The sequence below is a fragment of the Loxodonta africana genome, chromosome 12 (genome assembly GCF_030014295.1).
Source record: "Loxodonta africana isolate mLoxAfr1 chromosome 12, mLoxAfr1.hap2, whole genome shotgun sequence".
In the NCBI taxonomy this organism is placed as follows: domain Eukaryota; kingdom Metazoa; phylum Chordata; class Mammalia; order Proboscidea; family Elephantidae; genus Loxodonta; species Loxodonta africana.
The window spans coordinates 78,078,340-78,092,652 of NC_087353.1; the positions used below are offsets into that span (position 1 = coordinate 78,078,340).

Sequence of the window (14,313 nt, forward strand, 5' to 3'; positions counted from 1 at the left end):
TGTTACATTCCCGACTGTTAGTAAATAGACATGTATAACAACTCAAGTATACTTTGTATTTGTGATGCCAAAGAAAGCACTTCTCATTTTATGTCAGCTGTTAGCTTTGCTAATTATCACAATAGGTCATTTAGGCTGTACTTGATGCTACTTTGGTACAGTAGGAAACTGCAGATATACCTATTATCTGTTTTGGAACAAATGAGAAAAGTCACTATTATATAGCTTCCATTTACTCCCCTTTTTTAATATGTAGACTGGTTTGAACATTTTTTTCATAAAAGTTAAACGAGGCTCCTTAGCCATGTGTTATGATACAGAGCCATCATATTTCTTAATCCTTCACAGTTTCATTTACTTGAGACATTGATGGCAGGAGGAAAGATTTGGGTCATGTATTGTTTGATTTTGTTATTCCCTCTGCATTCTCTTTTTCTACAGGAATACCTCCTAATAATGGGACTAAGAAGCTGGCAGCTCTGGAGTGCTACTTTTATTACATTCTTCTTAACTCTTTTGGTTACCATCAGTTTGATGACTATGTCCCTATTCATTAAGGCAAGTATAGTCACTGATGGAAATTGACTTTGTCAGATCACTCAAGTTTGGAGAGAAGCTTGGTATGGAGTGAGTAATACTGATGAGGCTGCTGAGTAAATGAAATCATCAATTTGAGCACACAGGCATACTCTATTTAGCACAGGGAATATGCTCGTAGAAGTGGTACGCACACTGAATCAGTGCTATCCTAATTCATTTTAGTCTTTTCTCTGTGATGATGCATTCCCAATATTGTACACAGTCAGGTTCTCTTTTGTTCCCTTTAAATTCCCTTAAGTCTTGACATGCCTCCAACTGATTTTTGTATGTTTATCTTGTACCCGTTACTTTACTGAATCTTTCTATTAGTTCCAGTAGTTTTTTCATGGAGTCTTTTTGGTTGACTAGGTATAGTATCACATCATCTGCAGATTGGTTCAGTTTAACTTCTTAATTACCAATTTGGATGCCCTTTATTTCTTTCCTTATTGCTCTAACTAGGACTATATTGTATCTGTATTCATGAGAGATACTGGTCTGTAATTTTCTTTTTTGTGGTGTCTTTTGCCTGGCTTTGGTTTCAGGGTTATGCTGGCCTCATAGAATGAATTCAGAAGTATCCCTTCCATTTCTGTGTTCTGAAATTGTTTGAATAGTTGTGGCAGATCTTTTCTGAATGTTTTGTAGAAGTCTCCAGTGAAGCCATCTGGGCCAGGGCTTTTTTGTTGGAGTTATTTTAATTACCGCTTCAGTCTCTTCTCTTGTTATGGGTCTGTTCAGATTTTCAACTTTAGTTTGTGTTAGTTTGGGTAGGTAGTGTGTTTCTAGAAATTTGTCCATTTGCTCTAGTTTTTCCAATTCGTTGGAGTATAGTCTTTCATAATACTCTGTTATGATCCTTTTTATTTCAGTTGGGCCTGTTGTAGTGTTCCCCATTTCATTTCTTATTTGGGTTGTTTGTGTCCTCTCCTGTTTTTCTTTTGTCACTTTGGCCAGTGGTTTGTTGATTTCTTTGATCCTTTCAAAGAACCGACTTTTGGTTTTATTGATTCTTTCTATTGTTTTTCTATTCTCTATTTCATTTGTTTCTGTTCTGATCTTTATTATTTCCTTTCTTCTGGTGGCTGTGGTCTTCTCTTGCTGTTCTCTTTCTGTTTGTTCAAGTTGTATAGCTAATGTTTTGATTTTGTCACTTCTTTTTTGATGTATGTGTCTATTGTTCTAAATTGACCTCTGAGCACTGCCTTTGCTGTGTGCCAGATGTTTTGGTATGATGTGTTTTCATTCTCATTTGATTCTAGGAATTTTTTTATTCCAACTCTGATTTCTTCTATTACCCAGTGGATTTTAAGCAGGGTGTTACTCGGTTTCCATGTAATTGATTTTTTTTCCGTGCTTTTCCTGTTGTTAATTTCTACTTTGATGGTATTGTGGTTCAAAAAGATACTTTGTATTATCTCAGGGTTTTGGATGTTGTTGAGGGTTGTCTTGTGGCCTAAGATATCGTCTGTTCTGGAAAACATCCCATGTGCATTGGAAAAGAGCATGTACTTTGCAGCTGTTAGTTGGAGTGTTCTGTGTATGTCTGTGAGGTCAGGTTGACTGATTGTGTCCTTTAGATCATCTGTATCTTTGTTGAGTTTCTTTCAAGATATTCTGTCCTTTACTGAGAGTGTTGTGTTGAAGTCTCCTACCATTTTTGTGGAACTGTTCATTTCTCTTTTCAGTGCTGTTAGAGTTTGTTTTATGTACTTTGGACTCAGGCTGCGGTCTGATGTTGTTCTCAAACCAAAGGACTCCCTTTAATAATTCTTGTTTGGTTTGGTTTTTACATATTCCCTTAATTTCTCTTTATCTGGAAATGTCACCATCATATTTGAACAAGAGTTTTGCAGGATATGTTATTCTTGGTTAGCAATTTTTTTCTTTCAAGGTGTTATATATATTATCCCCTTGCCTTCTTGCCTGCATGGTTTCTGGTGAGTAATCAGAGCTTGGTCTTATTGATTCCCCTCTGTATGTAACTTCATTTTTCTGGAGCTGCTCTCAGTATTCTTTGTTTGTCTTTGGTTTTTGAGGGTGTGATTATGATATGCCTTGGTGATTTTCTTTTGCGGTCTATCCTACATGAGGTTCGTTGAGCTTCTTGGGTGGTCAGCTTTCCATCTTTCATGATATTGGGGAATTTTTCTGTCAGCAATTCTTCAGTGATCCTCTCTCTGTTTTCTACCTATTCTGGAACTCTGATCACTAACAGATTTTTGCTTTTGATCATATCTTACATAATTCTCAGGGTGTCTTCATCTTCCTTCGTTCTGTTTCTGATTTCTCCTCAAACAAAGTGATATCTGAGTATTTGCCCTCAATTTCACCGATCCTGTCTACCATTGTTTCATACCTGCTCTTCGGCCCTTCTATAACAGTGCCCATTTCTAAAATCTTGTTTTTTATCTTTTGGATTTCTAATTGTTGTTTTTGTATGATTTCTAGTCATGAATTTATTTTGACATTTTGTTCCTTTATTATTGCCCTTAATTCTCCCATTTAAAAAAAAAAAAACTTAATTTATTAAAGATTTTTAACATTCAAAAATAACGGATGCCCTTGTACTTACCACCCAGATTCAGAAGGGAACATTTTGCCCTGTTTGATTCAGAAGGGAACATTTTGCCTTGTTTGATTCAGAATTCTTTATAATCAAATAAAAGTTTAGTTATAGCTAAAACTGCACTTCACTTCCTCCTTCCTTTTCTCTGCTTTTCTCCCTTCAGAGAGATAATCACTTCCTTGAAAGTGTATGTGTCATTCCCATGTGTTTTCTTACTTTTCACTGCATTTGTATGGTTCTATAAGCAACATAAAATATTGTTTTATGTGAATGTCATTATACACTAAATGCATCTTTTGACAGTATCTTTTTTATTCAACATTATGTTTTTGAGATTGTCCATATGGATCTGTGTAGCATTGTTCATTTTAACTACTGTACAGTATTCCATTGTATGAACAAATCCACAATTGTTTAACCGTTCAGTCCCTTACTGAAAAGCAGGGTTTTGTTCATTTCATCATATTTACAAAGAGTGCTGCAGTGAGTCTCTCAGAACGTGCATATGTGTGAGAGTTTCCCTGGATAGATACCCAGAAGTGGAATTGCTTAATCATAGGGTATACACATCCTTATCTCAACTGGATATTATCAAATTATTTTTCAAGTGATTGTACAAATTTACATTTCTACCATTAGCAGATGAGATTGCCTATTTCTCACATTTTCAGCAACATTTGTTCTGTTTAGGGCTTTTTGTTATTTATTTCTACCTTAATTACGTTGTGATCAAATAAGAATAAGGTAGATACGATACCACTTCTATGATATTTGTTGACTCTAGCGTTGTGGCATACCAATAGTCCCTATTTTGTTAATTTTCCATGGGTGTTGGAAAAGAATCTGTATTCCCTAATGGATAAGAGAAAGGTACTATATATGTGATGTTAGATCCAGCTTTTTGTTGTAATCAGATCTTCTCTATTCTTAATTTTATCTGATCTGTCTGGTGGTGCAGTGGTTAAAATGATCAACTGCTAAGCAAAAGGTTGGCAGTTCAAAGCCACCAGTGGCTACTCAGGAGAAAGATATGGCAGTCTGCTCCTGTAGAGATTTATAGCCTTGGAAACCCTGTAGGGTTGCTATGAGTTGAAATTGACTCGACAGCAGTGGGTATAAATTGCTAAGATATGTTCATTGACATCCATCACTATGATTGTGAATTGATTTTTTTTCTCCTTGTGATTCTGTCAATTTTTTTTCCTTACGTATTTTGAAATATATTGTTAGATGTAAACAGGCTTGCTATGTCTTCATCATGAATAATTCCTTCTACCTCTTGTAATGGATGTTTTGTCAATACTTCTTGCCTGAAAGTCTCTTTTGTGTGATCATATAACTATGACAGCTTTTGTTTTATCTTTTCCCAAAACATCCTTTACTTTCATCACATTGTTAGATGCATCTCCTAAAAACAGAATATCCTAGATTTCCTTTTACTCAGTGTGCAAACTTTGTTGTTAGTGTAGTTGCTACTACATTTAGATTTATTTTACTATCTTATTTTGTGTTTTCTTATGCCTTATTTTCCTTTTCTTGCATTTTATTGGAATGATAGGGTTTTCTGTACTAACCTTTTTTCCTCTGCTGATATAAAAGTTATGCATTCCGTTTCTGCTCATCTAGTGGGTTGTACAGAACATTTTAATTTCCATAATTGACTTAATATAGTTTAGAAGCAATCAGTGTCTTTATCTTTCTCTGAAAAAATACAATGAACATAGACTACATTCCCCCTTCCACTTTCCATGTTATGGTTTTTTAGAATTATAGTTCCCCATGTTTTTAAATCCACTTAATTTAGTCATTATTATTAACCTGTACAAGCATGTTTATCACAGTCTTTCCTCACTATGACTTTTTGTATTCAAATTTTTCCTTTTGAATCCAATTTACCTTCCTTAAAGTATATCCTTCAGTATTTCCTTCACTTAGAGGCTCTTAAGGGTTAAGTTTCTCAGTTTTTGCTTATCTTAATGTTTTTCTTTCCACTCATAAATGATGGTTCCCCTGCTGTGCCGGACATGGTATCATTGCTAGAACAGATTAATAAGACCCTGGGTACCTGGCATGTGGCCGTTGATTTGATGTATGTATGGCATCCTGTTGCAGTTAGAAAAGATGATCAGAAACAGTTTGTATTCATGTGGGGTAGACAGTATTTATTTACAGTTTTGCCCAAGGATGTGTTTACTCTCACTCTCTTTCACAGTATAGTCCACAGAGGTCTTGACTCCCTGGACATTTCACAGAATATTACACTGATCCAGACATTGATGGCATCTTGCTGGTTGGACAGGATGAACAAGAGGTGGCTATTATCCTGGAGTTCTTGTTAGGATGCTTATGCTCCAGAGGGTGGGAGATAAACCCCATGGATATTCAAGAACTAGCCACTACAGTGAAGATTTATGTGTCCAGTGGTCAGGAATGTGCTGAGATATTCTTCCAAAGTAAAATACGAGTGGTTAAACTTTGCGTCATCTACCACAGAAAAGGAAGGCAACCTGTTCCACACCTAGGAGCGTTGCTTTACCAGGTAACATATAAGTCTGCCAGCTTTACCTGAGACCTAGAGCAGGAAAGGGCCCTGTAACAGGTCTAGGGCACAGTGCAATTGGTCCTTTCACTTGGGCCTTATGATTGAGCAGATCCTGCAGTGTTGGAGGTGTCAGTGGTAAGAAGAAATGCATTATGGTTCTCATGGCAAGCTCCAGTGAGGGAATCATATTGCCAGGCTATGGGATTCTTGATCAAGGACATGCCATTCACAGCAGAGAATTATACCCGTTTTGAGAACTAGCTCTTGAACGTTACCGATGCCCTGTGGAGATAGAATGTTTGATCATGGTCCAGTGACCATGTGTCTGGAGCTGCCTGTGAAGAACTGGATTTGCTTGGATTGCCAAGTCAAAGTTGGACAGGTCCACTAGCAATCCATTGTAAGATTGAAATAGTATATTCGGATGAAGCCTAAGCAGAACTAGAAGACGTGAGTAAGCTGAATAAGCAGGTATCCCAGACATCATTCTCCCCCACCACAGTTATACCAGTACCCTTCCTTCGGCTTGCACCTGTGGATGTGTGGGCAGCTTGTATGGCCCGCTGAAAGAGGGAGAAAAAGAGCAAGCTTGCTTTAACGATAGTCATTACCCCAGCCTCTGAGTGCATACTTAGAATTGATGTACTTGGCCCCACACTGAGTCCAGAGCTATCAGATGACACCAGGAAAAATGCCATCCTAAATGTTAGGCTCACCCCTCTGCATTTTTGTCTTCTCCAATATATTGATCCCGCGTCTTTAATATTTTGTGTAGTTTTTATAGTTGCCCTCAGCATGAGTTTTAAACTACCAGTATACGGTTACCAAGCACAGAAGTTTCACTGATTTATTTTTCATCTCATTCAAATCTGTTATCTGCCGTTGAATATTTAATTTCAATGACTGTGTTTCGCATTTCTAAATGCTGTTTTATTTTTCGTATCTGCCTATTCTTTTTACATAATGTCATGCTCTTATTGTTTTTATTCATTGTATCTCTTTAATCATTTTAGCTGTACCTTACAGTCATTTTTAGATTATTTTTCTATTATCTATTATTCTTGAAGTGCTTATCTATCCTTATGTTGGTTATCTCTGCTGATTTTGCTCATGGTATTTTATTTCCTTCTGTGTTTTATAATTTTGTTTTTTGGCTCATTTTCAACTGGCTTTCTTTTTGTTTGGGACTCCTGTGAAGCCTGAGTTGTGGTTGGGTTCCTCCACTGTGGCTTTACATTGAATTCTACCAAGTGTCCAGTGGTACCATATCATTGGCCCAAGAAAATAACTTACTTTGATTGCTCATCTTGGAAAAAATGTGAATCAGCCTTCAAGCCTGCGTGGGATGCAGGTCTAGGGTTTCAGTTTCTCACAGAAATCTGCTTTCATTTCTTTGCATCCAGAACCCCATGCCAAGACAGCTTCCTTGTCATTTCTAGTCTCCCTTTCTTGGATGGCTTAGCTCTCTGAGAGTCCAGGTTCTTCATAGAAGTCTCAGTTTCAATTTCTCACCTCTCACAGAGCCAAGAACTTATGTGGATAATAAAACTTAAGCTCTATCCTTTCATAGATCCAATAACCACTCCTGTAGCTACTACAGCTTAAGTCACATGCTTTCAGCTCTCGTTTTCAATTTCTTCTCCATTTTTGATACCTGAAGATTACCCTATCTTTTTTCTGTGTTCAGCTACGTGTATAAAAGAAGAAAAAAAAATTGTATACAATGATAGTGGAAGGGCCTCTGTTTAGCTTAGTGTGCCATGTTTCCAGAACCAGAATCTTTCTTGACTACTGATCATTAGTCAGCTGACTCCTTGAAAATGATCACCCACTTTGAGAGGCCAAAAAACTTTCATTTTAACACCCATTATATTACTCTTCTTTAGTGCTTTTGCAGCACAATCATTTTTGCCATGCCCCCAACCAGTATGGGTCAAAAGTAATGGCAGGAAGAAAAACGACAGTGGAGAGCAACTGAGAAAAAGGCGTAAAAGTGTATCATATGGAGCTACCCTCATTGGCTGGCTGGCAGGGAGAAAATTATATATTAACTTTATTGGACAGTACTGTAATTAATAATTTGTTTTGCTTTATACTGTAGATCTTAATAGGATAGTAACTCTGGGATAAACAATGCTATAACAAATTGCTGGCAAATGCATTAATTTAGACTTGTGTTGCTGTAATTCGGAGACTAGTCAGAAGATAAAACCTTAAATATCAGAGAGTCCTTATCTGTCTTCATGAATCATTCATTTTATTTTGCATATCACTGAATTTCAAGCTAGTGAATTTCATAACTAGTGAAAATAGAATAGAGACATTTTATATTCCTCGCCAACCCCCTTCTCTTTTCCTCTATATGACTGAATTTTCTTACTGAATTTTTTTTTTTTTTTATTGTAGATTGTAAAACTGCCAGTCATCCGCTACAGTGACCCAACATTGGTGTTTTCTTTTCTGTTGCTTTATGGCATCACCACTATCCTCTTTGCCTTCATGCTTACCACGTTCTTCAGTAAAGGTAAGTCCAGAAATCTCCTTCCGCCAAGTCCTCAGTCATTTTCATGGACCCAGTAGGAGCATAGTAGGAGCACCATGAAAAGATGGAATGCGCAGGATAAGGTTGGTGTCTACAACTGCCTCTTTGGATTTTCATAAACTGGCAACTACCCTTTCCTCCACTTTTTCAGCCACCACTGTTTCTAGTTTTTCCTGGATATATTCAGCTACCATGGATAATACTGATCCTCCCTACATTATCTCAAATTTAAAAACATGCTCAGAGATTGAAAATGGCTTCCACGGTCTAAATTCCAACCCCTGAAGTTTTTAGATTGGCCAACATGGGTTTTGTTTTAATGCTCTTAGGCCAGTGTTCTCAACCAGGAGGAATTTTGCCTCCCCAGGGGATAATTGGCCTGTCTGGAGACATTTTTGGCTGTCGCAGCTTGGAGGGTGCTAGTAGTATTTGGTGAGTAGGTGCCAGGGATGGTGCTAAATATCCTACCATGCACAGAACAGTTCCCTGCAACAAAGAGTTATCTGGCCCAAAATGTCAATAGTGCCAAGGTGGAGGCAAAGTATTCGCGGCTCCAGTTTCCCACAACTCTCCTTCATTTTGCACCACTTCCCTCATATAGTAATCTACCTGGTTCCTGAAAGAGCTTGAGTTTGCAGTATCGGAGTCCTATTCATTTTCCATCTCCAAACCACAAATAACTTGGAGATTTAAAGATAGATAATTTTATTAAGAAACCAAAATAATAAAACAATGCAACAAAGTACAAAAATTAGATGTAAGATGGCTAGAGTTACAAAGGAACTACTAAGATTTCTGAATTGAGTTATATGCAAAACAGAAGCACTTACTGTTAGGACCTGAAGTAGGTTTGGGCTGGCTATTTTTACGGAGGTCCCTGGGTGGCGCAAAGAGTTCGCACTTGTCTGCTCACCTAAAGGTTGGCAATTGAAACCCACCCAGTGGCACCATGGGAGAAAGGCGTGGCAATCTCTTTGCATAAAGATTACAGCCGAGAAAACTGTATGGAGCAGTTTACTCTGTAACACACGGAGTCACCATGAGTTAGATTCAAGTCCACGGCAACAGGTTTGTTTTTTGGTTTGTTTGTTTTCCAAGAGTGGTATATTTCTCAGCACTTTCCAACATTAGTTTTGGAGGTAAGCCTCCAGTTTTCTCTTCTGGTTTTCTCTCCCATCTGCTCTGCCTGCTGTAGCACTGCCCTCTGCAGCTTCTACATTCTTCTCCTGACTTTCAGGTCATCCTTAAGCTGCATCCTTTTAACTCCCTGAAGGTTTCTGTGGGTCAAACATTAGTAAATTCTTCCCTCATGGCTAACCCATTAGTTTTTGTTGTATCCAATTTAACTGAAGCACATTTACTTTCAATAGGATTAGACTTCTTTTCCTTTTGTAGATGCCATTGAATCCTGAACTTCCTGGCTAGTTCCAGTTTCAAAGGTAGTGAACTTACTATTCATGCATACTCTATTCGTAAATTCACCTACTTGCTAGAATTTATTTGTAACCTCAAAATCTGGCATCAGTTACAGTGCTGGTGACTGTGAGTTCAGTGATAAAAAATCAGCAATATGTATTAAAAACTTACTGGTAAGGTGTCTTTAAACAGAAACAAACATAAAACAGTTACCCTGTTTTGAGACACGGAGTCCTGTCAAGCAGTCAGCACTATCCAGAAACATTACAGAGTGAGGTGAGGCACTGATAAAAAGATACACAGAATGACAAAGCCTAAAGTGTGGAACTAAAATCAAGAAGAGGTGGTATTCTGAATCACATAGCTAAAGGCACATTAAGTCCAAGAAAAAGTGAGTTCAAGAACTGAGTCCAAGTGGTAATTTCAGTACGGAATTGGGTGGGATTAGGTTTTTGAAAAAACACTTAAAAAAAACTTAGTTCTCTTTTAACAGAGACTTTTTTCTAAGCCCAGTAACCCTGCTTTCTGTAAGGGGTGGGGTGCAGTCACTAGTCTGAACCTGTGTTTGATACCTTTTTAGTGTCTTCTAGTCTTAGTTCTGATGGAGTACTAGTGTTCAAGTTCCCAGCCCCACTCACTTGCCCAGATTCTTATTGATGATTATCATTCATATAGTATGAATGGTTACTATCATTCATCAAATATGAAGAATAATTACATTTTTATAGTACATCGTGTTTTAAACATAGATAAAAAAAAAAAGAGTACATATATATTACCGCATTAGCAAAGATACCTCATATTCTTCAGATTCCATTCATAGGAAGATGAAATGATTAGAACATCAGTAAATTTTTTCGGACACGTAAAACTGCATATATTAACTACATCAAAACTTAGAGATACAACTGCCCCATAGGGCTTCCAGGGAGCACCTGGTAGATTTGAACTATTGACTTAATATATTTTGAAATTTATCTCTCCAGACATTTCTTTATTATGCATACATACATGTAGAATTTTACTTATGTGATACATCCATTTTTAAGCTTAATATTATCAATAAATGAATAATTATACATGTTTTAATAGTGATGTTGTACCCTTTTACAGTATTGTTATTTCCTTTATCAGTTCCCTATTGATACTATTTGAAAAAGATTGGAATTAATATCTTTTTGCATAGATTTTTTCAAATTCGTGAAATTATTTCCTTTAAGTAAATTCTTAGGAACATAATTGGGCTCTTTATTTTAATGGATATAAATGTTAATCATTTTTCTAGAAGTGTGATTTCCAGAAGTAACTGTCAATACCACAAATGACAGATTTGGTAAATGAACAAATGCTTTAGTATAAAATTCAGTGTGCTATAGCACAGAAGGATCCCTGATGGCACAGTGGTTAAGAGCTCAGGCTGCCAGCCAAAAGGTCAGCAGTTTGAATCCACCAGCCGCACCTTAGAAACCCTACAGGGCAGTTCTACTCTGTCTTACAGGGTCGCTATGAGTCGGAATCAACTCCACAGCAACTGGTTTATAGCACAAAAAAAGATGTCCCATTTTTTAAGTATGTTTTTATGATTTCGATTCTTTTCCTTCAAATATGCAGCAAACACGGCTATCACCATTGGAGGGTTCATCTACTTTGTATCCTATCTCCTGTATTTTATCATCAGTCCTCACTATGTTTGGATGCCATTTCGTGGGAAGCTATTTTCCTGTCTCTTATCAAATGTTGCCATGACATTTGGGATCAATCTTCTAATTAAACTTGAAAGTATAGGTGAGTATTTTCCTTTTCAAATTTTGGTTCTGCTTAGTTAATTCCTTGGCCATATTGAGGAACGATAAACATTGGAATCCCTTACTGTCAAGTAATATTTAAAGGGAACTTTGAATGATTTTTAGTTAGGATAAGAATAATAACTTGATGGTTATGTTGGAGTTAATGCCACAGTAGTAAAAAAAAAAAAAAAAAAAAAAAAACTGGGCTTGCAGAACCAAAGTTATCTAGGATCCATATTTGACAGTGTTTTTTATTCAATTGCTAAAATCTAAAAAAAAGACCTTAAGAATTGGAGAATGAAGTTTTTTTTTTTTTTATGTAATCAGTAAAGTACTAATTGAGTACCTTCACTTACCCAGCTTTGTACTAAATCTGAGGGATGCAGGCAAAGCATAAGTAATTATCCTTCTTTTTTTTTTTTTTTTTTAAGGAACTAACAGTTTACTTATGAATGTACCCGAAAAAGAATCAAAGATAAAACAGTTGATCTAAGTGCATTAGAATTAGAGCTAAATGGCTTTATTATTTTTAAACGAAAGAGAAAAACCTAAGCATTGTTTTAGGGCCTAGAAAAAAGAATAAAACAAAATAAAAAGAAAGATATGGGTAAAAGTAATTAATTTTTAGAAGAAAATGCAGTGGCAACACTCTCAGTCCTAGCTTTTAACAATGGATTATTTTATTTTATTGTACTTTAAGTTAAAGTTTACAGTTCAAGTTAGTTTCTCATACAAAAATTTATACACATATTGTTATATGATCCTAGTTGCTCTCCCTACAATGTGACAGCACACTCCCCCTTTCCACTCCAGATTTCCCATGTCCATTCAACCAGCTCCTGTTCCTTTCTGCCTTGTCATCTTGTCTCTGGACAGGAGCTGCCCATTTAGTCTCATGTATAAAAAAAAAAAAAAAAAATTTTTTTTTTTTATCTTCTTAAGCTAAGAAACAGTGTCTTCGCAAGCACCATTTTATGTCTCATAGTCCAGTCGAATCTTTGTCTGAAGAGTTGGCTTCAGGAATGGTTTCAGTTCTGAGCTAACAGAGAGTCTGGAGGCCATGTTTTCCAGGATCCCTCCCGTCTCAATCAGACCACTGAGCCTGGTCTTTTTTACTACAATTTGAGTTCTGCACCCTACTTTTCTCCTGCTCCACTGGGGACTCTTTGTTGTGTGTTCCCTGTCAGGGCAGTCAACAATGGATTATTTAATATAATAACAAAAGCACAAACAGCAAAAGACAAAATAAATAAATGGGATCTCATAAAAATTAAAAACTTTTGTTCATCGAAAGACGTTACCAAAAAAGTGAAAAGACGGGCTACTAGCTGGGAGAATATTTCTGGAAACCATATATCTGACAAGAATCTAATATCCAGAATATATATAAAACTTTGACAACTTAACAACAGAAAGACAACCCAATCATAAAATGGGCAAAATACTTGACTAGATATTCACCAAAGAGGACATTCAGACGGCCACCAAACATATGAAAAGATGCTCAATGTCATTAGCCATCAGAGAAGTGCACTCAGAGAAATTCACCCTGGTGGCGTAGTGGTTAAGTGCTACGGCTGCTAACCAAGAGGTCGGCAGTTCGAATCCTCCAGGCGCTCCTTGGAAACTCTATCGGGCAGTTCTACTCTGTCCTGTGGGGTCTCTATGAGTCGGAATCGACTCAACGGCACTGGGGTTTTCTTTTTTTGGTTTAGGATGGCTAAGATAAAACAAAAAAGAAAATAACAAATGTTGGCAAGGATGTGAGGAAATTGGAAACCTTATCCATTGTTGATGGGAATGTAAAATGGTACAGCAATTAAGGAAAACAATGTGGCAGTTTTTCAAAAAACTAAAAATAGAACTACGATATGACTCAGCAGTTCCATTCCTAGGAATAAAAGGTTTGAAAGCAGAGACTCAAAAAGAGACTTATATACCAGTGCTCATTGCAGTACTATTCACAGTAGCCAAGAGGTGGAAATAACCTAAATGCTCATCGACAGATGAATGAATAAACAAAATGTCGTACATACATACAATGGAATACTACTCGGGTAATTTAATTCTTAATACATATTACAGTATGGATGGAGCTTGGAGACATTATGCTGAGCAAAATAAGCCAGTCACAAAAAGACAAGTATTGTATGACCTCACTTACATAAAAAGACAAGAAAAGGCAGATGTATAGAGACCAAAGTTTATTAGTGGTTATCAGGGGCAGGATAGAAGGGGAAAGGAGGGGTTAACAATGATGGAAAAATTGCATTGATTAAGGGTAGGGCTGCCCAGCCAATTATTGTAATTGCTGTCAATAAGTTGTACACCTTTAAAGTGTTGAACCTGGCAAAAGTTATATGACAGATACATTTATAACAATGACAAAAAAAAAAAAACTGCTAAGGCTGCTTACGTACAACCAAACACCTCATGGGATTTGGTTCCTTGGTTTGGAGGTTTAGGGTCATGATTTCATGGGCATTCCAGTTAACTGGCCTAATAACACTTCTAATGCTTCTTTTCTACCTCCTAGTTCATTGCATAGTGCCTGGGGTCTTAAAAGCTTGCGAGCGACCCATCCAAGACACAGCAATTGGTCTCTATTCACCTAGAGTAACAGAGGAAGGAGAGGCAGGAATAGGACGAGGATATGGAATGTATGGCTAATTCCCTCCATGAACAGCTGCCTCCCTTTGCCGTGAGACCAGAAAGAACTGGATGGTGCCTGGTGACCATTACTGGAACCCCTGAAACTTGCCCTGAGATAACTTTTAACCCTTACACCAGAAATATCCCCTGAAGTTTTAAAACCAAACAATTATTTAGCTTAACTAGTTAAAAAAAAAAAAAAAAAAAAGGACTACCTTGAGCATTA

General features: G+C 36.9%; 1 protein-coding gene across 1 annotated transcript in view; it reads left to right on the top strand.

The window, feature by feature from the left end:
- Window positions 1-14,313, top strand: part of LOC100671695 (phospholipid-transporting ATPase ABCA3-like) — a 110,272-nt gene that overhangs the window by 22,726 nt on the left and 73,233 nt on the right. Inside the window, exon 3 of the mRNA XM_064294799.1 lies at window positions 8,097-8,214. Within this exon, the coding sequence (XP_064150869.1) occupies window positions 8,097-8,214 (118 nt within the window). The remainder of the gene's footprint in view (window positions 1-8,096; window positions 8,215-14,313) is intronic.